Here is a 27,303-nt window from a genome sequence, read left to right on the forward strand (position 1 = left end):
CCTGATTAAGGGTCGTGGGGGGCTGGAGCCTATCCCAGCGGCTTTCGGGCGAGAGGCTAGTATCAATCAGCCTCATCCCCTCTTGATGTCTTTGGACTGTGGGAGGAAGCTGGAGTACCAGAGAGAACCCACGCAGGAACAGGGAGAACATGGAGACTCCACACAGAAAGATCCCGTGCCCGAGCTGGGGCACGGGAGTGGACAGTGCTAACCACTACACCACAGTGCTGCCTTAGATTAATACAATAATTAAGTAAACTTTATTCCTAATTTGAGGGGAAAAAAAACTTTCCAAAAACTTTTGAGCATTTTAATTGATGATGCCTGGTAATCTTACTGAAATAGATGCGCCTTGGATCAACAAATCAAATGTTCCTACTTAAAAGATCAATGTTTCACTTAAAGAGTTTCCAGGCTTTCATTTTGTCTTTGCATAAATCAAAAGAGAAATTACACCAAGAATTAATAGATCAAAAAAGCTCAACGCAATATTTACCATTCATGGAATGGTTGCTGAGCAGCCTCGCTTCAATAAGAAAAACTGTTTGCAATGAATTTTTGTCCAATCACATAGCATGAGAGAGGGGTAGCAAGCTAATTTGGACATTAATCCAACAACTATTCATTATTCAGTGAGTAATAATTGATATACCCTAGCAAACGAGGTATTATTTCATTCCTCGAAAGCCGTGACAAACCTGAGGACGGCTTGCCTAATGTTGCGTGATGGTACTTGAATGGGAAAAAGATGTTTCCGACGTGATTTGACCAATCTGTTAACGTTGGCGGAAGCTAAATGTGTTTTGATAACTGGAACAGAGAGGATTTACATCCCAGCAGACTCATGCTTACATTAGCCAGTAGGGTCTATGAGTGCAAGGTTATAATCAATCCTCGCTTACACATCTTACTAAAAAGACACCCTTAGGACCAGAGTATACATTCCCCTCTCAGTGGGTGAAAAGCAAATATCCAACATCATATTCTTTAACCTCTAACCTTTAACTTTATTACTATCCATCCTCAACCAAAAAAAAGACAGACACATAAAAAGGAAAGAGCAAAAATGACCCATCCATCTAGCTCTTAGTTTAATTTTTCCTCAAAATAGCCTCGCGCGAGCCTCAGAATGGCCACTGAGAGGGTCTCATCACAGCTAGTAAACTGACACATAGCCAGACTTCCATCCACATGCAGGATTACGCCAGCCCCTAAACTTCTACTTGCTGCTGCTGACTCCATAGTTTCAAAGGTTGTAGTTCACCCCTGAGAGCTTCCCTAGCTGCCACACAATAAAGTGAATATGTGAGGAGTGCTTACTCGGCTCTTTTAGACCTTCTCAAGAAAAAAACATTTAAATTAACCGCAGTAAGGATTTGTGCATGCGGTGGAGTTGTCTCCACATTATTTGTTTCACTCAAATGAAAATGTATAAGCATTTATTTAAGAATAGAAATAACAACCAAATATTCCACCATTGGAAATATAACTTTTTTTCTTTTCTTTTCTTTTTCTTTAACACAACAGGTTTTGGGTGTTTGTGGAACTGAATAAGCCATACTGAGAACCGTTTCCTGAAGTGCCCACAACACAAATTCCATGACGGAAATCTAAATTTAAAAATCAGATTCTGTTTTTAGGCTTTGTATTCTATACAGTGCAGCCACCTAACATTACTTTACATGACTAATGATAATGTACAGTGATTTCATTGTGATTGTGTTTTCACCAGTTTTTGCAAATAGTGCCCTGTAAAAAGAGTTTTATGTATATATATATATATATATATATATATATATATATATATATATATATATATATATATATAAAACTACATATCATCATACCAATCTCATATTTGGTGCCAGCAACGTTGGCGGTGATCGTCCCCTTCTTCTTTTTAGAGTGCACCTTCCTCTTTCCGCTGCTCTGGTAGGAGCCCACAGATGGCCTGTTCACGGGGGATGCTCCGCGATCCTCTGGAGGAGGTGACAAACAACCTTTTGTATCAGCTTGCACAAAAAACTGGAAGCCAGCCTTCTAATATATCTCACTAATTTCTACAGGGGGGGTTTGTTTATGAAGCTACAGCTTAAATCGATTAACTTTCAAGTTTGGTACAGCAGCAGGCATCGTCCTTTTCATGGTGATCTACAGACAGGTGACAGATTAAAGTAAAAGCCTAAATAGATGGGTGAGGAAACACAGGGAATGCAGATGCTTTCATAGAGAACAGAGGGGTTGCTGAATGGTTTGATGAGTAGGAAAACGATGTGAATCATATGCTCAATTTAACACCTATGGGAGAGTTTGGACTAACCCGTGAAGACAGCGCTCTCCACCACCATCATCAAAACACAATATGAGGTAATATGTTCTGTACCTTCTGTGTCTTTGTGGGTGTAAATGTATTTCTAAACAGGAGAGAATAGTGCTGATGAACAGGAATACACCAGCAGGTGTCAGTTCTGAGAGTGTGACCTCTGTGACTCACCTCCATCATTGGGAGGGGAGGGCATCTCAGGGGCTCGAGGAGTGAAGGGAGACACCAAGCTTTCTGCCAGGCTTGGCAGGTGGGCCCAGCACCCTTCAAAGGGTCTCTCACACTTGCACCCAATAGCGGTCTTGGACTGTATGGACAATGTGGTTCAGGATGGCCCAATGGATCATCTGAGCTTCTCCTAGGTGTCTTTCTGCAATATTAAGAGCAGGAAGAGGGTGGGGAGAGGGAGGGGGAGGGGGAGGGGGGCAGTGAATCTCAAGGGGACACAGCCCCAGCTCATTTACAGTCTCAAGAGGGAAAAGGGAGGGAGGGGGTGGACATAGGGATGGATAGGAATGCCTGTGGAGGAGGAAAAAAAGATCTTACACAGCTGCAGCAGAAGTGGGCCAACTGCTCCGAGGGTGACTACAGTATATTTTCTGGCAGGGTAGAAGTGCATCGGACATTCTTTTCATGTAAAGCACTCGCAACATTGAGGCACAGGCTTATCAAAGGGTACATCAGTCAATCTGACACTCACTGTACCAGTTCAGTGAGAGCTCTGTATAGCTCTGACACCACAGTGCAACAAATAAAATAATCTAAAGCTGTGTGATGTCCACTGGACTAATTGGTATTCCATGGAGCCATTGTGAAATATTAATGTGGTTGTCAAGTAAAGGGTTTGCAGAATCTCATTGTGTCTCATGCTTGTGCCAGCTGGGCTTCATTGTATGGCTGTGGGGTCACTTCATTCAAGCAGATGGCATTTTCACAGTGCTTTGTAAAATGGGGTGCTTCAGGCTATGAACAATGTGGGGAATTAACACCAGTCACCAGCCAAATTCTGTTATTGTTTGGCTGTGGTGTGTGAGTGTATCTTCGAACCACTTTCACGGTAATCAAGCATTGTTGAGATGTCCTGTCACATAAAATTTGTGCTGGCTCGTGTAGCTTAGTGACTCAGTTGCTAGTCCAGTCACTCTAAATTCTCCTATTTCCAAAGACAAAGCGGCATCAAGACATACTGGGAATTCCAAACTGCCCACAGGTGAGAATGTGTGTGATTAGGCCCAGTGACAGACTGGCAAGCCATTAATTGTTTTCCCAACAGTATGCTGGGACTGATCGCTCATGGCTGTTGCTAATTAAATAACGCATGTAGCTGCAAGGGTGTGGCTACAGGCTATGAGAGCACATAATATTACGAGCAATAAACCATTTAATATGATGTTTGAAATACGTTTTGAGTAGGACCTGACCAATCCGGAGCTATTGGTGCCTATGCCTACCCCAATATTAAAGAGTACAAATTTCAAATGATAGATTAAATGACTGATATTCCATATTTACATACAATACATATACTACTCTATATAATTCACACCTGCCCATAATGATCTGTATCCCATGTATAGCACCTCTGTATGTGACTGCAAAATTTTGACTCTGCAATGATCCATACCAGTGTTTCCCAACCAAAGGGTCAGAACCCAAAACCCCAAGAGCTCGAAAGATAAATCTGCAGTGCTGCTACATCAGCATGTGTCTATGGATCCATGTTCCTGTTATATGCTTTTTTTCCTTGTTAGTTACGGAATCATTTAATCTTTACAATTCTTTAAAATTCACTTAACCTTGTTATTTGTATGCAAACGCTCTAAAAAAAAAAAAAAAAAAAAAAAAAAAGCCAGTCCCCTATGATGAGGAAGAAAGAAAAGTCCAATCCAGAAATTATACAGCGGAATAATAAAAGTAATCTAAAATAGTTAATCAAATAAATCTAATCCAAAAACTAACACAAATGAATCATTAATCAAATGTTGTGAACACAAACCAGTTAGGCTACGTCTACAAAGCATTCTTTTGGTCCCTCATTTGAGTTTTATACAGAGATCAACAGTAGCCTCTAGTGGTGAGAACAAACTGAAACACCTGGGTTTTTTTAGCGGTGTACTTTCCTCACACACGCAGGTAATGAGTGTGTTTCACTAACATGAAAAGTAACCAGACTGATGTGATCGGGATTTTCTGGTCAATTAAAAATAGGGAAACATTCCAATTGTATTATTCCATTGCTTAGTCGTCTCTCAAATGATCCTGCTGGTCCTCCTGACCAAGAGGACACCACGAAGGTGGAATGTTCAGCCGAGGGAGAGCAACAACAAGAGTCGGAGTGATAAAGTGAGGTAAGCTGTGCTGTTGACAACCCGCCCCCACCTCCCAGCGGTGCACTCACTCTGTGTACAGGAGGCACGGAACACTGTCTCCATTTGAGCACTGGACCTTAGGGGTCATGTAAACCCTCAGGGTGAGCTGAGAGGCACATGGCGCACCTGAACACCTACAAACACATGTACAACAACACAAATAGAAAACGATTCTCACGCTAAAGCAACAGGAATATATAGGACTGTAATTATTCTTCATGATAGTGCAGGATGAGCAATTATTCTCTTGCGTTTTTACACCACATCATCATTGGAATTCTCTGTTTTCAGATATTCCGGGTCAAGCGCTAAATTATTAGCTTTATTATTAATCCTAATATTAGGGATTATCAAATTCTTCTTACTTGGCACCTTTACAGAGTAAAATGTCAACAAAGATTCAGTGTCGGCTTGTTTGCCTGGCTACAATATGAGGTCATATTTGAGGACCTCTGTTGACACACTGATGGATGATCCAGCAAGTAGAGGCTCTCTCATGTTTTGGCTCATTTGTCTTGGTAGTAGTGGTGGTTAACAGCACCCATACGGCCTTGTTTTACTTGCATTCACTTGACAGATTTCAATGTAATCCGACACCAGATAAGAGGCATTGTTAGCACTGTTATCTCTGACTGCTGGAGGGTCTGAGGCGAGGATATCCTGGTGTGACATTATAACAGGTTGGGTGAAAATAACGCCGTAGTTATCGCGTGACAATTTTGAAAAGCTGCACCATTTGGTATTATACAGCATCATTTATTTTGTTGTGTCACAAATCGATTTCAACTGCATTGGGTTTTTTTTTTTAATGCGATACAGAAAGGGTTCAATCTGATGAGGAAGATGCAAATTTGATTCAGCCAAGACCAAGTAAGGAGCTTGTAACTTAAAGAGAGGCCTTCTGCTGTGGCATGGACCTGGTTCAGTAAGAAAAATCTGATTGATTTTCACGACAGACTCTTTCAACGCACTGAATTTTAGTCGCGTGCGACACGTGTCCGTATATGAATCTTGCTGATATGAAGTTTTTCATACCCACAGACTGCATGTGAACTTGACTACGTTTGCAGGTCTGACTGATACCAATACGGAACTGCCTCGAGCCTGCATTCTGTCGAAGTGCCAGATGGGGGCGACATTACTGGTTGCGAGAGTCCAGTTGTTTTGAATATCTATAAGAAAATGACCCTACTTTCTTTTTCATATTTTTTTCAAGACAGCATAGTTTGAATTTATGTATTATGTTCTCAAATTAAAAGTTTCTTCCTCACACATACTTGTGTCAATTGCTGTGATGTGCTTTTATGTTTGTTTAATTAATTTGCATACACATAAACTAAAAAAACAACCCCCACCCCAGATGCCAGCTATAAATATCTCTCTAAAAAAATAAAAAATAAAACATTTATGATCTAAAAATCCCTACAAAATTAATTGGATTGGATTTACACACTTTACATTTACATTTCTCCACTATTGTTCGAGCTTCGGTAATACCTCAATTGGAATTTTTTTTTCCTTTTTTTACACGTGAAGGTGAAGTTTTACTTTTTACCAAAAAATGTTAGGAAAACTTTTGCTTGGGTCAACTGCAGATTGTGTTGTGCCATGAACATTTAAAGCTTAAACCAAACCTAAAGGGTTCCAAGGGGGATCGACCCCCCCCCCCCCCCCCCCCATGTACAGCAGCTATATATTATTCTTCAAGCAGTTTGAATTGATAGAAAACCTAAATATCTCTATATCTTCTTTTGGGAAAGACATGACAGATTATTACGTATCGATTATTAGGTATCGCTGCAAAAAACTACTCTGATGTTCTCATGTTACATCACACAGGTATGGATTTGGCTTAAACAGAAGAATTAATAACCTTGAAAACTATTTTTGTTACACTATGCTTAAAGTGAGTTCCCAGAATTAATGTTTGCTAAATTTATATAAATATAAATCTGGTTAAAATACTCTAAAATTAATATTCAAGCTACAGAACATTTATTCAAATTATATTAGCTTACTTTTGGAAATATCGCTGTATGATAAACAACATGAACATACTATATATTTTTACTTTACTTGATCTACTCCTGGTCACTCTTTTTTTCTTCCTCGTCTTTTCTTCTAAACTTCTTCCTTCCAGATCCTCTCATTTACCCCTGGAAATTTCCTCAAACTGCAAGAAGAAAATAAACAAAAAATCGTATTAAAACTTCAGATAAAATTAAATGCATAATATGTCATTCACTCCTGCTTCATTTGGTCCTCTGCTCTCCTTTACACCACTGTACTTCTGGCCTTTGTGTTATGTAACAACTGTTCATCTCTTTCCCATTAATTATCCGATGCAGTAACACATTTAACACAACAGAGTGAGCTAGAGGGCCTCAAAGCGGAGCTGTACTGAATGGGCAGAGCTCCTGTAGATGCTGAGCTCATGCTCAATCCCCTCCATCACTCATCACAGAAAGACTTCATTGTTGAGAGTCAGCTCTTCGTTTAGCTCATGTGCATCACATCTGTGTTTGACAGGCGCTAACAAATGCACGATTGTCTTTCAGGGTATTGTTGTGCTTCATAGTGAGTTGGTTTGATTATTTTTCTTTTTTGCTGTACATGAGCATTGTCTGAAATGATTAAAGTGTTCATTTACAAAACCAGATCTAAGCCATTCTTAAAAGGGACAGTCAATTAAATTATACAAATACATTTGTGAATAAAAATGCTACTGCTTTGATTCCTCCTCTGAGCTCTGCACAGGTAACTTGAGCTGACTGCGTATGAAACTCTCGCTTACCTGAAATGTTACTTTCAGGTTCTTGCTAACACTGAATTATAAGCAGAGCAAAATAGTATATTAATAGAAGAAGCCAAGAAGAGAAAAGCAGAAAGATGAGACCCTTATCTACTGCTAGTCACTCAATCACCATAACACAAGCCATTAGCAACTGTATTTTACACAACTGCTATGGGTCAAGATCAACAGCGATGTCAGAGTAGAACCAAGTCTTTGTCCAAAATAGGCTCTGCAGAACCTCGCTAATTCTCAGATTGATAGAACCAGATTTCTGTGTTAGCAGAGGACACCATGGGTCAGCAAAACCGTGTAATGCAGCTTTGAATCGTGTATTTTTTTAACTGAGTTTGTGATTTGCTTACTATTGTTTATTCATTGTAAAAAAAAAATGGCCCTTATTTGTATTTTGTTCGCAGTTAAGCTACAAAAGGAATGTTTAATGAAACTATGTCAGGAAGTAATTCATCTTCAAACAGACATTATCTCACTATCACACAGCGATGGCACTTCAAATATAACCCACTTTATATAAAAAGCAAATCCACAAAGACAGCACAGGAGCTTTACAAGATGTGGGGAAAAAGAAACGCCAAACTGAAGCGGTAGACTTTTAAAGTGGTGTCACATCTATTACACAAGTCCCTTCAACCAGCAGTTGGTCCCTGGAGGACTTGTTTTATGTTTTCCTGCCGTACATGAAACTGCATCTTAAAAGCAGCCATCAAATAAAGAAACAATAGAGAGGCTCGGGGAAACACCACTTAGCCTTGTGTTATGCTGAAAGGGTTAGGTAAGAGCAGGATTTGCAGACCTATGGTATTTTCTGTAAATGCAGTATGGCATTATGTGGCCTTAGGGTCTGTATAACCATTGGACAAGCACGCAACACGGGCAAACTATCTTTTTACTACACATAATTTACTGGAAAGCAAATGCAAACATTTCCTTTGTTATGAAAATCTTATAACACAAGGCCAAAGTGATTCTGTGCATTCCCAAGGCCTATAACATAAACACTTGCGATATCTATTTTTGAAAAGGGAAAAAAAGTAGTGGCCACTACTAGCACATTGTTCACTTAGGAAAAACGATAGCTGAGTTTGCGGAATACTCTCACAGGAACATGGTTGGTTTAGAATTGCCAGTATAGCTAAAAATAGATGGAACCAGTGACCCAACTATGGCTCAGTGCCTTCTTCCTGATATAAAGAGAAACGAGTGTGGGAGCATTCAACCCACAGCTACTAAAATACATCTTGCTAAAAAACTTTATTTTTCTGTTTTTTAAATGATATATTTCAGATTTAACCATGACACAGACTAAAACAGTCAAGTGTAAATTCAGCTGCCATCCAAGCAATTTTGTCAAGTAACACCTATGATCTGATCACCCCAGTGAGGCAAAGTTTTTAAGTGATTTCTGATAACAACACTTATAGTTGCACTTATACACTTATAATAAGTAGTACTACATATGCATATATGGGTTAAACTGAAACACTTAAAGGCTTATAACCTGATCCTGTCTCAAATTTCTGATCAAATTTGAAATATCAAACTGGTGTATGATCAAATACCAAAAGCAGAATTTAAATGGTATTCAGCAAATACACAATTCTGAACTCATGTCAAAACAAGACTGCCATTGCAACATTGTTCACATGAAGAGATTCACTTCCCCATGCATGCATTTTTATAACTATATGGTATGCAAAATCCTTATCAACAATGTTGAAGTTCCAGACAGTTGAAAAAGTCCATCAAACTTGCATTAAATGATGGTATTTTCAGGTTCACGTGTGTCAACTAGTAAAGTCTAATTGCATCAGTACTATAGGTGCAAAGCAGCAAACTAGTATCCTGTGCTCACGGGCAAAGATTGTGATTTATAACCCATTCATCCATCCATCCATTTTCTACCGCTTATCGTGGGGGGGCTGGAGCCTATCCCAGCAGCCTTCGGGCGAGATCCTGGACGGATCACCAGTCCATCACAGGGCCAACACATATAGACAGACAACCATTCACACACACAGCCACACCTACAGTCAATTTAGAGTATCAATCAGCCTCGTCCCCTCTTGATGTCTTTGGACTGTGAGAGGAAGCCGGAGTACCAGAGAGAACCCACGCAGGCAAAGGGAGAACATGGAGACTCCACACAGAAAGACTCCACGCCTGAGCCAGGGCTCGAACCCGGAACCTCCTTGCTGTGAGATGACAGTGCTAACCACTGCACCACCGTGCTACCTGATTATAACTCATAATACAGTAAATAAAATAATGATGCAGCAGCAGCCTGTGTCAAAGTAAAAGATCCCATCCTTTGTAATTGCCCTGTCTCTGCTTGAGGAAGAGGATTGCCATCTAGAAATCATAAGTCAAAGCTGCTAATTTGCCTTGTCGAGATCTAAACTATAAGCATGTGCTCCATGTGTACAGTAAGACAATACACAAACACACCACATTAAATTAAATTCATGTAGACTCTTAATCCATTATAGCTTGCATGTACCTAATGATGCTAATTGCATCAGGCTAAACCTGTACAGGCTTGCATGACAAGACAGGTCATCTTAAGGGTCCTTGCAAAGCTAGCCTGTGCTAGGAGGCTAAGCTAATAAGCACATCGATGGGACCCGTGCTTGTCACAGCACAGCAGCTACCATGGTATCTTCCAGATTGCTGGAAGGATAGAAGGCCAACCTCTTTTACAGATATTTGTTTGAATTTCAAAATGAGAAAAAAATCTATATTCATACATCATTCATCAATCGGATTATATCTTGGATATACGTATTCTCATCCAGTTATTTTTGCTTGTAAATTAAATGTTACAAAGCCTTAGCAGGTGCACTGTTATAGTTGCTAGCGAGCTGCGGCTAACGCTAGCCTTTCGTATAGGTCAGGTGGATCTGACTGGGAATGCTGATCCCACTAAGCATAGATGATACCTCCAAATATAGCGTCAATGCAACATTCACTACAAAGCAAATTATGGCGTTTCAAGTTCTGGTTACACAAAATAAAGACCGCCGTCATTGAACAACGACATTGCTCTACTCTACAATTAGCATAGCCCAGAAGAAAGGGTTAAGAGGCGAAAGCAAGTAAGTTAGCCCGTTCATGTTACCTTATATATTCCAGACACTGGCGGTGCAGCTCTTTTGCTGGTCTCATCCGAACGACACAGCCGACGTTGTTAAGTGAAACATAGGAGTGTCTTCAGAGAAACTGTTCCCCTGAGTAATACTGAAAACACTGCAATACAGTGGGTTTTGAAACGGCGTTACCACTGAAAATTAACGCTTGTTAACATACACACACAAAAATCTCTATCTTGTAGTCCTGTATGAGCGCTGGAGCGAGTCCATGGGCAAAACCATTTGCCTAGATAGAGGGGGAGACATGAATGAATTGCTGAAGTTTGCATTCTCAATCTGGTTACAGTGTTCTGTACGGCATACATGTTAAGTCAGCACATATTATGTGTCATCTTGAGCGACATTTGAAGTACTGGTGGGGTATTTTAGGTTGATTTCCCTCAAGTAATTCCATCATATTTTGAAGTGTAGCTCTTCGCTCTTCTTCGTCCACACTCGCTGTTCCAAACACTGGAGGCTACCTAGCAACTATGTCGCTGACCATGGTGCTAAAATCAACCCTGCTGTTTATGGGCGCGTCCCGCTCGGAGGTCATTAACGTGCCATTCAATTCTCCTTAATAACTCCTATCGGTTATCACTATATAATACGGATTTGCCCATTCAAAAGAGACTGGCTTCACATTTTAAGTTAAGCCCAAAAATGATCATCATACTAAAAGATGAAATGATTATAATAAAAAGAATAATAACTCATTAATAGGTAGGAATTTTTGCCAGATAGGCACTTTGAACCAGTTCCAAGCCTTTGAGTGCAAATGTATGTACTACTTCTCCAAGATTGAATAAATAATCATGATAAACAATGCAGCTACTGATGTGACTATGACTTTTGTTTCCCTCATTTTCTATTTAGGTAAGGTTGGATTCAATTGTTTTCGTTTATAAAATTATGCTTGTTTATTGGGCTACTTTTCATATTTCACTAAGTTCCTTGATTTATGTCCTCACAATAGTATTAATATCACATGATTTAGAACCAGCTGATGAATCATCTTCAGGGGATAGTTCAGGTGCCTTCGTTCTGCTGTGACTCTGTTTTTTTTGTTTTTCCACACATGAGTTATTAATGACATTTTTGTCATGTAGTTGCACAAAACAATCCTGCAAAAGTTCTTTGTTCAAAATACAGTTCTCTCAAGTTTGCAAAAATGCGGTTTATATTTTTTTTAAATCTGGCAATTTTATTGCAGATGATACTGTACTTTTTCATTTGGACCAATCATTGTCAGTCACTTATGATGGTTAGTTGTGTTACAACATGCCAGACCAGTGTGAACATTAATTTCAAGATTTTAATGTTGCTGTGTCATTATATGGTTCAAACCAAGAGGACATACTCGTATTTTTCTCCCATTTAACCCAAAACATATACCTGCTAAAGCCTTCCTCAGCTCATCTAATGGAGTATATTTGTCCCCAAAGGATTTCTGTGAAACGATTGACATAGTCACATTGTGCACTGACACGCAGATTGTTGATCTATTCACAAAAATCACGATAAGACAACTACACCCCCATGCTTACTGAACATACTCTACAGATTAATCTCCATGTTGTTTACTGGTAAACTTAATATTTCAGATAGCAACATATTGTTTGTTTATTTTTCTATTATAATCTTTAAAGAATATGACTCATTTTTTTCTAAATGAAAATGTCTACATACATATGTAAAAAGCAATGATATTGACTAAATTTCACGTATTTCTATTCCTCAATATCAACAGTAATCATGCTTTTTTGATACATATATTGTTGCAAAAAAGTGGCCACAAGTTATTGGTTAAAATATGATTGAAATGCTAAAACAAATGCAATAACGACAAAAATGTAAAACGTTCGAAAACAAATTTATAAGAAATAATTTATAATTTACGATTTGCCTAAAGGCACCATTTCACCCATTAACTCAGTTCCTTAGGTATTCCCATATGACGTGAACGCAGCACAAAACGACAGCAGGCATCAGAGCAGAGGTGAAAAGTCTGGATCATGTGTTCATTCCCGCGGAGGCATACTTGAACGCTAAAGGACATTGTAAATAGAGCAGGATTCGCAGACAACGTCGTGGTCCCGTTCTGAAAGAGCGGACACTGATGTTGTTTTTAGCCAACAAGCTAGCACAAGTTGAAATTTGCTAGCTAGCTAACGGAGGACCCTGTAAGCTAACCGCCACCATCATCGCTCCTAGCCAGCTGTGCATCGCCCTGTCTTCCCACGATGGGAAACACAGCAACTGCCAAGAAAGGCAACGAGCAAGAAAGCGGTGAGTAGCCTCCAGTTACCCAGTTAGTAATTAAATTTCAGTTTTTGTACAGTGTGAGCTTTCTCCTTCCAAAGTAAGTGATGAGCAGCCTTTATCAGTTGTTGTTCGGTGCTAGCAGACACTGCAATGCACTAATGGTACAGGGCTATTGCTGGAGACAAGAACCATCTTTGGCGGGGCAGTTTACAAGTTGTGTTTGGTGTAATAATTCATTTATGTTGAATAAAGTTGAAACAGTGGCAATTTGATGCAGGTTGGTAATCATTGACAATATTAGCGTATGACTGGGTGGTCTGCACTGTCGTTTCTCACAGTAGAGAATAAAACACTGCACTAAGTCAGTGGGATGACGGCTTTTATGATTGTCTCACTGCAATATTTAACAGAAGTTATCAAGGCATCATGTTTGATGTCTAATAGCAGCTGCCTGGAATTAGATATGAAAAACAAACACTGGTTTCTGCTGTAGCTGCAGTGCAAGGCCTGATCACTGCTAACAACAGGTACCTGATAACAGACAAGTTGACCTGAAGGCTGCTTGATGTGGCTGAACCAAAACACCAAAACACAGCAAGTTTGTTTGAAAGGGCTAGGGACAAGTTCCCCATTTTGTCAGTACATTGTGATCTGTTATTGCTTGCCTCCATACATACTACACCATCCAAGAATGTAACCTTGCATCCTACCTAGTTATATTGCACCTGGTGACGTGCAATCCCTCTTTCTCTTTAAGTCATTTGTAAACAGTTGCTAGAGGGCACTCGGCTGTGAGTATTTCTCAGTAATGACCGAGCTAATCCACTAAACTGTACCACCATGCTTTGCAGTCTGTCTGGAGAGCACTGATCTTGACCTGCTTTCTGACTGGCAGCCGTCCACACTGTCTCACAGACTCAAGGCACCAGTAGTGTCGAAAGGGTGGGTCTTGAATGTTGTGTACAACTACATTGTGATGCAAACAGCACACTGCTTACATGTTAACATGTTATTGGTCTCATGTAGATTTGTGTTGGGGCAGTCACAGTGAACTGAGTGTCATGATAAAACAGACTTTCATAATACCAGCATCAGTTTAGGAGAAGGTTGTTTGAGGAAATGCGTTGTTCCATTTTAACCACAAGAGAGCATAATGACTTGGTGTTAGCCACTAGGGTGTTAACAGACCTACAGTTTCTTTATCAGCAATCTTGCTGTGACACAGCTGTACAATGTTTGTGACATAAGAGTCTGAACGTTTGCGTGTCTTAGTGGCATATTTGTCCAAATCACATCACCAGTTGAGCGGGAAACCCATAGACACAGTATAGACATGCATAGCTGAAACTGAAGCAGAATGCTTCAACAGGAAGCTTAACTTTATGTGGTTAGCCAACCGTTGCAGTGTACTTTGCTGCATACAGGAAGCTAGTCGCTATCACTCATTGGTCTCTTGTCTGAAAAGGGTTACTTTGCCTTTGAGTCTTTTCTCTCAAGCATCAGGAAATTTGTCTCCAAAATGGCCCAGGGAAAAGATCAATCCTTCGCCAGCCGTTTTTTTCACAGATGTCGTAAGAGTAGCCACGAGCAGAGAGGACAGGAGTGTGAGGTGCCTTATATCTCTGAGTTCACCATCATGTGGGATAAATTGAGTAAGTGCTTCCTGCGCCACTTTTACATGTGAAATGAATCCGCCACCATCTGCCGCTTTGAGCTGGATGAGTTTTAGCTTGTGTTTGTTGCTCTTGTTTGTAGGAAATCTTAATCACGTGATGTTTATGGAATAAACAGAAATGGCCCACAATACTGTCATTCTTTTTAATAAGTCTTTAGAAGCCTTAAAGTTTGAGGATGTATTTTTCATGCTTGTTGAGTTGGCCATCATGTCAGGCCTTGAGCAGCAGTCTTGTTTCATAACTTTCTTCATCCACTCCTGTTGGGTCCACCAGCAATGTCAGTAAAAGCTGCTAAAGCACTGCTGTCCTGGCCATTTCTTCATTTTAATACTTCTGTGTCACTTTCAGTTTTTGTTCACAGTGTTTCACAAATGAGAATTGTGCTTTTAAATGTGCTTTTTCTCTACAGTGTCTTTTCAATGACAGTTGTTTTTCCTTGTTTGTCTCAAGTTTTGCATTATTTTTCAGTGCAAGATAGAAAGAGCATCCCCCAGTATTGATAAGAACAAACTAAATATTTCAGTATATGTAGAAAATGATGTCGGGGGACATCTCTGCACAGTATTTGATTTAAAAGGTTTTTTCACGCACAGTTAACCCTCACAAATACAACACCGTCCTGCATTTTGAAATTTTCAGCAGATCATATTGTGATTTCAGTTAAATTTTGATTAACAGCACAACCTGAATGTACAATAATATCAGCATGTCATCAGTATCGTCAGATCTTGGTAATTTTTCAGATGTATTTGTGTGGGTCTGATCGTCAATATTTGTATCAGTCTACATCAAGTTTCTTCTTCTTTGCTCATCATCTGCTGTTTATAATGTAGGAACACTGTGGTAAATACATGATTTATGGCCTTTTCCAAACATTTTGGAAATAAAATACGCTTTTTGAACCTAGATGATCGTTGATTTAAGTCAAATAATTGATTAGGATCTTCAGTCAATCGGGTGGTGTCTTCTTCAATGCCATTTTGTCACGTGCTACGTTTAATCCACTTGAGTCTCTAATGTTCTTGTTTCAACCACTTCATAAATGTTTCTTCCTCTCTGTCTCTCTCTTTCTGTCTCTCTGTCTCTCTTCTCCATCATTTCCATCCATGTGGGTGAATGTTCCTGCAAACCCTTGGTGAACTGTAGAGACTTTTGGTATGCTCATTTTTCTTTGAGAAATCCTAAATCACAGAGAGGAGGCTAGGCCTGTTCCTACCAGTGTCGTATTACCCTGGATTTGATATTATCATTATTGCAGTTAATGAAGCTAGTTAGCTAACATGTACATGTACTGTCAGCTATCTAACAAAACTTGACACCTACCATGACTCTGTGACTTTGGACATCTCACGTCTGGTGTGACTTTCATGATGCATTTCCTAATGCTTGCCCTCTGGTCTCAGTACTGATCTGCATTTTGTCTTTTCTCCTTCTCTGCCTATTATTATTGTTATTACTGCCCCCCCCCCCCCCCACTCCTGAAAGAGATGCAGAATAGCTTGTATTTGAATTGGCCTGATTCTGTAAAGCCCACAAGAGCTCTTTGCATCGCTTTATTAAATATCCTCTGTGTGTGGTTGTGGTCAGGAGATTTTTTTTTTTTTGCTCTTTAGTCAAGTAGTACTTCCTCCTCAGTACTTGACATTTGCCTGACCTTATAATGCATTTGTTTTCCCCCCTTGAACATGTGGACTGCCTTTGTTTATTTTCCTGAACACATGAAAATGCCCTAGTTATTTGCCCTCAACAACATATTAATTGACAGTGTTTGAGTATCAAAATGCTAATAGTTGTTTTGTTTGTTTTTTTAATTTGATCTCTCTTATAGTGAAAGAGTTCTTAGCTAAAGCCAAAGAAGATTTTTTAAGAAAATGGGAGTGTCCAGCACAGGTAACATGATTTGTACTTAAGAAGTCAGACTTTCATCAACAGTTTTTAAAAGAGGCAGAAAGGAAGATAATGCCCAAGCACTTCCTTTCTGTCAAAATGGCTCTTATCCTGTTAGTTTAAAGTCAAGCTGATTACATGATTGTTCTGTGTCATTGAGATGCATTTAACTCTAAAACATGTCAAAGTGTATCAGTATAAAAGAGTTTTGTTAAGTCAGAAGCATCTATAAGAGCTTAAAGTACAGAAAAGTTTAAAGTACAGAAAAGCTTGTGGTAGAATATGTAGCATTTCAATCATCCATTTACTTTCTCACTTCCCCTGATTATGTGTTTCCTCAGAGCACAACCGGCCTGGATGACTTTGATAGGTTCAAGACTCTGGGTACTGGCTCATTTGGGCGTGTATTGCTTGTCAAACACAAAGGAACAAACCAGTTCTACGCCATGAAGGTCTTGGACAAACAAAAAGTAGGTGCAAGATTGTGAAGAAAAACTGTTGTTCACCTCATCTCATAAGATCCAGTTTTGTAGATGAGGGAAGCAAACTCCTGCCTGATCACCAATGCTGAAAATATATTTATGCTTCACATCTCTTCGAAAGGAAATGGAACGCTTCCTGTTGTGCACTTTCAGCATCATTGAAAACCTCAGGGGCACTTCACGTTTCTGTTTCAGCTCTACCGGTCAATGTAGATTTTCACTCTGCCTTTTTTTCATATGTTTTATATTTTGCTTCTAAGTTATAGTGAGTTAATCACCCCCACTTTAAGGCACACACAAAAATTGTGTCCTTGTGGTTTTGTGTTATCTAGATTCAGAAATGATGCAACACACATACTAGTGATCTAGAAGTTCTTTTGAACCTTATTACATCTGTTGTAGTGTTGTGTCGTTGGCGAACGTTTCATTCAAAAGAGTCGAATCGTTTAAATGAACGTACTGATTCGACTCACTTCCTCAAGTGAATCATTCTTCTCTCGGTTCAGTTGCGCTGTCAGCAGCTTGCGAGCCAATGCAAGGAGGAAAAGGGCTGGTTTGGCTGGAGCAGATAATATAGTGTAATGGTGAGTTAATCCTGAAGGTGGCAGCAGTGCTACAAACGCATTCATGTCGGCTGCCGTAATAATCCACTAAAGAAGAAGGAGAAATGCAGGGAGGGAGGGGGAAGGAGGACTGGTAGAGTGACTGAGCCACGGACGGACAGACGGAGAGGAGAGAGACAGAGAAAGTGGGTGTTTAGGAGCTGTCTGCGCGCCGTTGACCGCCTCCTGCTTAGCGTGGCTGGAGCGAGAGACTCAGAAAGAGCGGCCATGACGACAGGCTGGCTGGCGCTGCTACCAGGAGCTCAGTGAGTTTGCCATTCATAGTTAGACCCCAGTGTAACATGTCCCCTCGCACAGTGTCACAATCAGACGGTCAGCCATTTCCTCAGTTAGTGGGTAACAACATAACTCATTGTAAACAACAAAGATGTGGTGATGACATTTTTTTTATTACTGAAACTATAGGCTATGTCACATTAAAAATAACATCACAAGGAATATACAAGAAAAATAAATATGCACTAACCGTCAACTGAGTGCAAAACAAATGTTAAAAGCAAAATGACAAAATAAAAACTGAAGGTTTTAGGCAAAGAAAATATAAACTTAAATGTGCAATATAAAATAAACGTCAAACTGACCAGGTAAAAATAAGTAGCCTATAAATAGCCTCATGTGCATTTAAAATATTAAGAAAATAACTTGAATGTGAAATATAAGATAAATATTGAAATGACCAGGTAAAAATAAGTATACATACTGTACGAATGAAGCAACCCCCCCATGATTCATGGATTCGGTGAACGACTCTTTTGAACGAATCTTTAGGGTGAACTGAATCAAGTGATTCAGTTCATCTACAGGAACTGTTGTGCTCATCACGAATCTGTTGTGCCTTCTTGTTTCAGGTTGTGAAGTTGAAGCAGATAGAACACACACTTAATGAAAAGAGAATACTCCAAGCCGTCTCCTTTCCCTTCCTCGTCCGATTGGAGTACGCTTTCAAGGTCTGTGTTCCCACTCACATCTTACAAGCAAGTCAACATGGTGTTGTTTTGTCCTTATTTAAAAGTTTGTTTGTTTCTTGCTTTTTTCATCAGGACAACTCAAACCTCTACATGGTGATGGAATATGTACCGGGTGGAGAAATGTTCTCACACCTCAGACGCATCGGAAGGTTCAGGTATGATGCATCCATTCTCATCAAAAACTTGAACCAGATGTAATTTTCCGTAAGCTGATGATTTAGTTCTGTCTTTCACTCGGAGGAGACTGGTATATTAAGTAGTGCACCAGTGTCTGACTGTCCACCTTTACCTCTTTCAGTGAACACCATGCGCGATTTTATGCAGCTCAGATAGTACTCACCTTTGAGTACCTTCACTCCTTAGACCTCATCTACAGAGACCTGAAGCCTGAAAACCTGCTCATTGATCAGCATGGCTACATCCAGGTAGAATATTTACACACGTTTTATCTAACTCAAGTAAACAAATTTATTTTCCCTTTTTAAATATGAAGCCTTTGGCCCTCATGTAGTTGAGTATGAAGAGAGGTAACATTAATAAATAGCACTGCTAAACTCGAGTTTAGTGTTTAGTCAAAAGTGTTGGATATACCCTGACAGATTTTATCATCCCTGTGTATCTTCCATCAGGTCACAGACTTTGGATTTGCCAAAAGAGTAAAAGGCAGGACCTGGACATTGTGTGGAACTCCTGAGTACTTGGCTCCAGAGATCATCCTCAGCAAGGTGAGCCCTTTCATATCCAACAAAGCTCATCCACATGTTGACCATCATTAACTGCAAAGTTGACCAAATGAAATCATATTAGAAAACTGATGGGTACACTTGTCATCTGGAGGGTGTGAAACTCCACCATTTAAACCCTTTTCCATCCCATCCCATCCCATCCCATCCCATCCCATCCTATCCCAGCTGACACTGGGCAAGAGGCAGTGCTCACCCTTGATGGATCGCCAGTCCGTTGCAGGGGGAGTTAGGGTCTCAGTATCTTGCTCGAGGACACTTTCACATGGTCATCAGGGGATGTGAGGATTGAACCAGCAACCATTTGGTTGCTAGACAGCCACTCTACCCCCGAGTCATGCCGCTCTTTGTGTAGGAACAGTAGGAAATAAACTAAAACTGTGTTCCAGTAGAAACGAACAAAGCATAACAGTTGGCTGCTGAGAGAGCTAACGTTGGAAGGTATTTTTGCCATGCCGTGTTAAACATAAAAACACTTTCACTCAAAGACACTAAGATGTAGCGAAAATGTCCTCTTTCTTGTGTGTTGAATTGCAGTGCAATTGCATGCGGCACAAAGCCAAACAAAAACGTCTCATGGCTTTCAAACAAAACTTGTTGGAAAACAATGGAACCAGCTGCAGCTTTTAATAGATTATTTGAATATTTCCTGTGTCTTTCAGGGCTACAACAAAGCTGTGGACTGGTGGGCACTTGGAGTTCTTATCTATGAGATGGCAGCTGGTTACCCTCCCTTTTTCGCAGATCAACCTATTCAGATCTATGAAAAGATTGTGTCCGGCAAGGTACACAGAGATCACCGCAGGCAAAGTGTTGGGATTGTCATTTTTTTCTTATTAGATTTTTCAAATGTGGCATGCATTCCAGGCTTCTGCAGGTCCTTTCTTTATTTTGATGTTGCAGGTACGATTCCCCTCTCACTTTAGCTCTGACCTGAAGGATCTGCTGAGAAATCTGCTTCAGGTAGACTTGACAAAGAGATTTGGGAACCTGAAGAACGGTGTGAATGACATCAAAAATCACAAGTGGTTCTCCACAACAGACTGGATCGCCATTTATGAGAGAAAGGTAAAGAAAAACATTTTCTGACTTGATTTTATATACACACACACACACATACACTGATGTATATATGTGTGTGTGTGTGTCTGAAAACGTACACACACATATATGTGTACATTTTCAGTGGGTATCTCAAATGTCCCTCTCAATCAAAAATGTGGTTCTTTTGTTTTTGCAAATGAAATATTCCTCTGTGACATTTGATCAATCATTAACTTCTAATCTTCTATTTTCATGATGATATGACATTTTGATTGATAAAAAAAAAAATTCCTAGCTGATGAACCTTTTGATTCATCTCTCAGGTGGAGGCCCCCTTCTTGCCAAAATGCAGAGGACCAGGAGACACAAGCAACTTTGATGACTATGAGGAGGAGGACATTCGCATCTCACAAACAGAAAAGTGTGCAAAAGAATTTGCTGACTTCTAGTGAGTGGGCAAGATGTCCCATCAAGACTCACGTAGTTTGGGATGTTCGCACTCCTGAGGGTTAAGGTGAAACTGAGGCTGTCACGTGCTCAAAACCAATGCCTCATTCCTTCATTACACACAGCTGAATGAGGTCCTTCTTGCCATGTTCTTGCGTGCAGTTAGCACTAACCTATACACGGGCACATTGTGCAGACACCCCCCTGTGTTGCAACACAGTAATACTAAACCACGTTCGCATCTTGTGTCCTTTTTCATTTCGATTTCTGTGTTTCTGTGAATTCCTTCCTCTCCTTCTTCTTCTTTCTGATTTCAAATCAAATTTCCCATACTCAAGTGGTACAAAGAATGATTGATTGCATTAGCTGGTATTGCACATATTCGCTGCTTTTCCACCACATGGTACCGGCTGGACTCAACTCCACTTGGCTTTTTTTTCTCTTAGGTTTCAGTGGGTAAAGGTTTTGTATAGTACCTCATACCTGGTACTTTCTTTTTGTGTCACTTCCATTGATGTTCCAAGTAAGCGAGGCTGATATTGAACTGAGAAACTACAGATCATGGAAGTATCACAGGAATGGCTGAGCAACCATTGAATCACCCAAAACCAAATTATTGATGGTCACTTTTTTTTTTAACTATTCAGTTAGATGGCAACCTGAAATCCACATGGTGGTCAGTTAAGGAGGTGGGGATGTTTGGTTGCTAATGAAAGGTTGCTCAAAATGTCCATCCCTTCATGATAATCCGTTGTTCCTATGTATGTTCCATTGAAGACTTTATGGCAGTGTTGTGGAGCATCGCTATGACGACCAGCTTCGCTGAGGGGGTACTATGTGCTGTGGAAAACCAAATTCTGGCACCAAAATTGAGAGGAGCTGAGCAGATTCCATGATGGAAAGTGAGTTATTGTGATTGAAAGGGTAACTACATGCTCAGATCCTGCTTGCACTCTCCCTTCCAGCGTATCTAGCAAATGCAATAGGAGGGGGCAGCCATGACTGTAGGAGGTGCAGTCATGTGACAGGTGGGGTCAGGGCCCACACACTGACACCACCAATCAATGTAGCATTGGTAGCTACCCAGCTGTGAGGAGCTGTTGTCAGAATCCTCGACGTCTTACCTTTTACACCATGGTGAGGGAGGGCCCCAGAGATGTGCTTGCGCAGGAAAGGTTGATTTGTGTTGCTGGAATATCACAGATATGAAAAGTGTGTGTGTGTCTGTATGTGTGTCTGTGTGTGTGAGATTTAGTGTTGTTCCTCTTTAAGGTTTGGGAAAATGTTAGGGTTGTTTGAGTTTGCCAGGTACCTGTGGTCTGTTACATGCATGAGTATGTTTTGGGGTTCAGTTTATCAGCAAGTAATCAATAAACACTTAAACATCATTCTCCTCTTCTTAAGGCCTAGAATTGTGTATTTGTGACTATAGGAATATACATATATGAAACATAAGATTTTACACTTTGTGTTGTTACAGCATGACCAAATCTTAAATGAAGGACAAGCAACACTGACTTGTTGAAGGCGTTCAGCACTCGGGCATTCAGTAGTGGAGCGTCAAGTGTTATCATGAAGCGGAAACATGTCAGCGCTGTAGTTGTTGATTAATTGTAGCATTGTCACATCCATATCCGCTCACAGGATATTTCCTTTTACCTCAGACAAGGTGGTGGTATTAAATGACTGAAATTAGCCATTTTTCAGTACAATTCTTTTTCAGAAATAAAAGGATACTGATGAAGGATGTGACTTCACATAGAGAGATGTGTCGACGTAGCATTTTTCTTGCTATAAGCTGAAAGGTCTGTTGCTGTGGATGCTAAGCAGTGTTGGTTACATCGATATATTTTGTCCATTCTGGCTTTTCAGTTTTGTTTTTTAAATGCTAGTTCTGAAGAAATTGTGTTACTGCCATATTTTTGTTTTGGTACATTTGACTAACAGTGTCCCAACAAAGTAATAGTGCCCTAAAACTGTTCCCAGTTTTTTGTTTTGTTTTGTTTGGGGTTGTTTTTTGTTTGTTTTTTGTATTCTTTTATTTCATTTTTATAGACCTGGACATTGATGTATTAGACCTTTTTTTTATCTTTGTTACATTTGTCCCCCTAATCCCAGGAAAGCAACTTTTAACAATCAGTGAAATTTTAGCAGTGAACTGAAATATCAAAAATGCTAAAATTTCCTTCATGGTTATTATTAAACTTAACCATCTACTAACTCCAGTTATGCATCACTTTTCACACTGTTATGGAGCAATATTTGCTCATTCTATCAAAATAGGTCAGTAATAAATATCATTTTAATGTCATAGATTTTTGAAGGGAACAAATTAAGGAGTTTGACTTCAATATTTTTTAGATTTTTCAATCATAAGGCACATCTGTTCAGCGATTGTTCAAATATTTAATGTGTAATTTCTCTTACCTTTGTACTTGGCACCATTTTTTCCTTCATTAGTTCACACGTCCTCATTGCTGAAATGTCATTGTGACAGGTTGACACTTTGTCAAACAGACATTCATGTACTCTGTCAGAGGCTCCACTCTTACAGGAGATCCACCTGTGGAACGTCCCGATGTCAGAAAATCTCTTGTTCTTGTCAATCCTTAAGTCATGTACGAGGTTTGACCTTGGCCTTGCGCATAGAGGTCAGGAGTTATTTTTGCAGGTCGGACACACATTTCCCACCTCGTTGGAAATTCTAATACGCTATTTTATTCCTCTGACGTTTTTAAACTTAATTTGACGTGGTGCTCGCATCTTTCGAGATGGGACAAAATGCAATCCAATGAAGTTCAACTATCTTTAACAACCAAATGTGAAAAAGGTTTTGAGACTGAATGTTTTATAAAGGTACTGATGGACTATAAATCAATACTCACAATTTTTTCCAAGATTAAAAACTTGATGCAACATTTTATTTCGCCCTAATATAATTTCAAAAGGCACAACTCTTTCTTATGCTATTTTACTTATATTTGTTCAAAGAAATGACATTTCAAATATTACTCGTGTATATATATAAAAACTCTCCAAATATTGTATTCACAAAAGTGTTCTAAACAGTGAATATTGTTATTTATTATTTTTAAAAAATTTACTTTTCATCTCCCCTTTTTAAAATGAAAATATGTATTAAATTTCTTTAAGTAATAAAGAAATTTTCTAATTTAAAGCACATTGATGCCTGACAGAGCCTTTGTATTTTTTTTCTTTACTTTACATGCTTTTATTGATTTGCTTTGGAATAAATTTTATTTGAAGAAAATTATTTTCTGAATTTGACATAAAAGGCTTGAGCAGAATGTAGTTGTGGTTCCATTACACACAAAATATATATATATATATATATATATATATATATATATATATATATATTATATACATACACACACACACACACACACACACACTTTTGGGGGGGGGGGTCTGAAAACTACACCAGGGAATTCAGCATGTTTCAGTCCAAACTTCTTGTGTGTCAGTCTTCCCAGAACCTGAGTAGGAAATCCACAGCTCTTTTTCTGCGTCATTTATCTCCCCCCGTACGTGTGCGTACTAATGTTTGTCATAAGTGATGTAAATGATGGCACTGTCCTCCCAAGCGTCTTCACTCCTACATAAAAAGAAAATCTGTTTGAGTTCTTTGTAGTTAGTCACACATGCCAGTATGGGATGAATAATCTGAAATGTGTTTGTATTTAGTTTGTGAAATATTTTGCACATCATTTAGAAGGCTGACACGTTTTTCTCACTTACATTTACTTGTGTTTGCAAGGGGAATAATCTTTGCTGTAGCAGATTTTATGTAACAAAGGATATGTCACTATAATAAAAGTCTTTTTATTGAAAGTCATGATTGCTGTTTTTATCTTCTTTGGTCTTCTTTTGCTGACACAATTTACAATTGAGCTGTTGGCTATAAATCAATGCCGACGCTTGGAAAGTAAAAGACTTCATTTCCCAAGAATCTGTGCTGTCATGTAGACGTAGGAAGCCAAACCGATGAGAAGCTAGTTGGCTTTACTTGATTAAATCTTGATATTTATCAAATGAATTCCTCAGTATTTTTGCTGTTTAAACATCACCGTTGTTAACATCTTGTTAGCTAAATAACGTCAATAAGTTGGACTTGAACGGTTGTTGTCAAGCAGGAAACCTTTAAAAATAAGGTAACTGTTAAATTTTGGATTAGCAAACCCAGCTAACTATCACTGTTAGCTTCATACAAAATACGGAAAGGTAGCGATTACATTTCAGCTATTGTTATTTAGTGTTAAGACTCTGTATTTTTCGCCGAGTTTAATATTTGGTACGAAACTTCGATGGTGCCCATGGAACCCATTTAGGTAATTTTGTGTTGTATGAGATTTTATTCTGCTATTTTTTTATTCAGCTAACTACGTGAGTTGTGGGTCGTCATTTTCACACACTCGACCTCTTCCCGTCGACTGTGATTGTGATATCACCAGCTTTGTTATTCTCTTTTTCCGCTACATTCGCCATGTTTATTGATTCGAATGCTTCTTTGTTTGTTACTGTTGCTTTTGCCTTTTTCAATACTTATGCGATATCAATGTTTTTAGGGTAGAAACATCAAACGGATGTTGGACTGCGAAAGGAAAACGATGATGTTTGACCTGCCAACCCACTGAGGAAACATCTAATGAAAATTAATTGCAGCGTTACAGATTGTAAGTTTAATTTTAGCTAAGGATGCATCTTTTCTATGTACGATGTCTGACACCTTTTAGTCGCTACATCATAAAATTGTCTTTACTGTTGCAATTCAATTGTATGAAGATTATAGGAAATATATCGAGCATGTCAGCGAACCATCAGGAAGTCGTTGAAGAAAATGTTACTTTTATTTTCACTTGAAATTCTTCAGAATTCCTTAAAAAAAAAGTTAATGAAAGGCAATGTTTCCTGATGAATTAATCCATTAGTTGCGTGTGTGTGTGTGTGTGTGTGGGGGGGGGGGGGGTGTTCTTAAGGCAGTACAATTTCTATTTATGCCATATTTGTAACATTTTACTTGAGCCCAGCTCGTTGTTTTGTTTGTGATTAGAGCTAACAAAACTGCAAATATTATTTAACCAGGACTCAATAACAATACTGTAAGATATATTTGTTGTAATTAATTTCTGTAACATTTTCTGACACATTTTTTATAACATAAATGTATAACTGAGTGGATCTTGGTTTTAAGATCATTTCACTTAAATATGGAGATATAGCTCAACATACATACATATATATATATATATATATATATATATATATATACACACTGACTGTCCTTGGTGGTTTTGACTGTTGGTCACAAAAAGTACTGCACTATATATATATATATATATATATATATATATATATATATATATATATATATATATATAGTGCAGTACTTTTTGTGACCAACAGTCAAAACCACCAAGGACAGTCAGTGTGCATCAGAGTAGATTAAAGTGTATCTTAATATCTTCTATTTAACAATTTTAATAAGATTGTTATTTAATTTTATTTATTATTTAAAGGTCATATAAAAACTGAGGGGAGGAGTTTTGTTGGAATTACTGTTTAAGTACTAGATGTGTAACTTCTTATTGGGGTAATAATTGGTCCCCTCTTCTTGTTCTTATTTGTTTTGTCTCCCACAGCCGGAATGGAAGACAAGGCGAATGGCTCTGCTGACACCAAAAGGTATAATCCGATTAATGTAGGACACTCATATTGAAGGATTTCTTTAAGTTTTTTATATATATATATATATATATATTTGTGTATATATATATATTTGTGTATATATATATATATTTGTGTATATATATATATTTGTGTATATATATATATATTTGTGTATATATATATATTTGTGTATATATATATATATATTTGTATATATATATATATATATTTGTGTATATATATATATTTGTGTATATATATTTGTATATATATATTTGTATATATATGCGTATATATGTGTGTATATATTCATATATATATATATATACAGTATATATAGTAAATGCATGAGCTATATATGTATATGTGTGTGTGTATATATATGTATATAGATATATGTATGTATATATATATATATATATATATATATATATGTATGTAGATAGATAGATAGATATACAATGGGGGAAATAAGTATTGAACGCATTAACTTTTTTGTCATTACATTTATTTCCAAAGATGCAATTCATGTGACATTTCTTCCAGACACTGGTATTAACTCAAATAATCCACACATGAAAAGAAATCACAACATTCAAATCCATAAATAATGGATAATACAAATATAATTTATAATACAGCTCGTTTAAAGTTTGCTAAACAGCATCTGGATAAGCCTGTGGAATACTGGGAGAATGTTGTCTGGTCAGACGAGACCAAAATTGAACTTTTTGGCTGTCATACTACACACCATGTTTGGAGGAGAAATGGCACTGCACATCACCCAAATAACACTATACCAACAGTGAAGTTTGGTGGTGGAAACATCATGGCATGGGGTTGTTTCT

General features: G+C 38.6%; 3 protein-coding genes across 13 annotated transcripts in view; 2 read left to right on the plus strand and 1 right to left on the minus strand.

Moving 5' to 3' along the window:
* The window catches only part of ttll7 (tubulin tyrosine ligase-like family, member 7), a 74,027-nt gene extending 63,137 nt beyond the window's left edge, over window positions 1–10,890 (minus strand). For 2 of the 9 annotated variants that reach the window (XM_086223690.1, XM_086223692.1), the window contains exons 1-4: window positions 10,620–10,888; window positions 6,769–6,865; window positions 2,495–2,842; window positions 1,848–1,979 (exon numbers count right to left, since the gene is read on the minus strand). In XM_086223690.1, coding sequence (XP_086079816.1) covers window positions 1,848–1,979; window positions 2,495–2,519 — 157 coding nt within the window. In that variant the 5' untranslated portion in view covers window positions 2,520–2,842; window positions 6,769–6,865; window positions 10,620–10,888. Of the gene's footprint in view, window positions 1–1,847; window positions 1,980–2,494; window positions 2,843–4,721; window positions 4,827–6,750; window positions 6,866–10,619 lie in introns of all 9 variants that reach the window. The other 7 variants (XM_086223687.1, XM_086223685.1, XM_086223684.1 and 4 more) reach the window with 7 other exon arrangements.
* Window positions 10,891–12,593: 1,703 nt separating this feature from the next.
* On the plus strand, window positions 12,594–24,623 carry prkacba (protein kinase, cAMP-dependent, catalytic, beta a). 3 transcript variants are annotated; one of them, XM_086223474.1, is made up of 11 exons: window positions 12,594–12,918; window positions 14,446–14,546; window positions 16,399–16,460; window positions 16,799–16,927; window positions 18,411–18,509; window positions 18,603–18,685; window positions 18,829–18,955; window positions 19,160–19,255; window positions 19,936–20,058; window positions 20,177–20,341; window positions 20,641–24,623. In XM_086223474.1, the coding sequence occupies exons 2-11, from the start codon at window positions 14,531–14,533 to the stop codon at window positions 20,764–20,766; spliced, it is 1,026 nt and encodes a 341-aa protein (XP_086079600.1). In that variant the 5' UTR covers window positions 12,594–12,918; window positions 14,446–14,530; the 3' UTR covers window positions 20,767–24,623. The 3 variants fall into 3 exon arrangements, with proteins under 3 accessions (XP_086079600.1, XP_086079599.1, XP_086079598.1); XM_086223473.1 differs by lacking the exon at window positions 14,446–14,546; XM_086223472.1 differs by lacking the exon at window positions 12,594–12,918 and having other exon boundaries at window positions 13,849–14,546.
* A 117-nt stretch (window positions 24,624–24,740) lies between these two features.
* The window catches only part of samd13 (sterile alpha motif domain containing 13), a 3,973-nt gene continuing 1,410 nt past the window's right edge, over window positions 24,741–27,303 (plus strand). Inside the window, exons 1-3 of the mRNA XM_086225545.1 lie at window positions 24,741–24,939; window positions 25,354–25,461; window positions 26,428–26,470. Coding sequence (XP_086081671.1) covers window positions 25,434–25,461; window positions 26,428–26,470 — 71 coding nt within the window. The 5' untranslated portion in view covers window positions 24,741–24,939; window positions 25,354–25,433. The remainder of the gene's footprint in view (window positions 24,940–25,353; window positions 25,462–26,427; window positions 26,471–27,303) is intronic.

Source organism: Aulostomus chinensis, chromosome 14 (genome assembly GCF_037954235.1).
Source record: "Aulostomus chinensis isolate RoL2024-O1b breed Wild chromosome 14, RoL_Achi_v1.0, whole genome shotgun sequence".
NCBI lineage: Eukaryota > Metazoa > Chordata > Actinopteri > Syngnathiformes > Aulostomidae > Aulostomus > Aulostomus chinensis.

Bases quoted from the DNA above. Each gene is read 5' to 3' on its own strand.
- prkacba (XM_086223472.1), top strand. From the start codon at position 14,414: ATGGCCCAGGGAAAAGATCAATCCTTCGCCAGCCGTTTTTTTCACAGA. The intron at 16,461-16,798 runs GTAACATGATTT...GTGTTTCCTCAG, and splicing joins AATGGGAGTGTCCAGCACAG to AGCACAACCGGCCTGGATGA. The intron at 20,059-20,176 runs GTACACAGAGAT...TTGATGTTGCAG, and splicing joins AAAAGATTGTGTCCGGCAAG to GTACGATTCCCCTCTCACTT.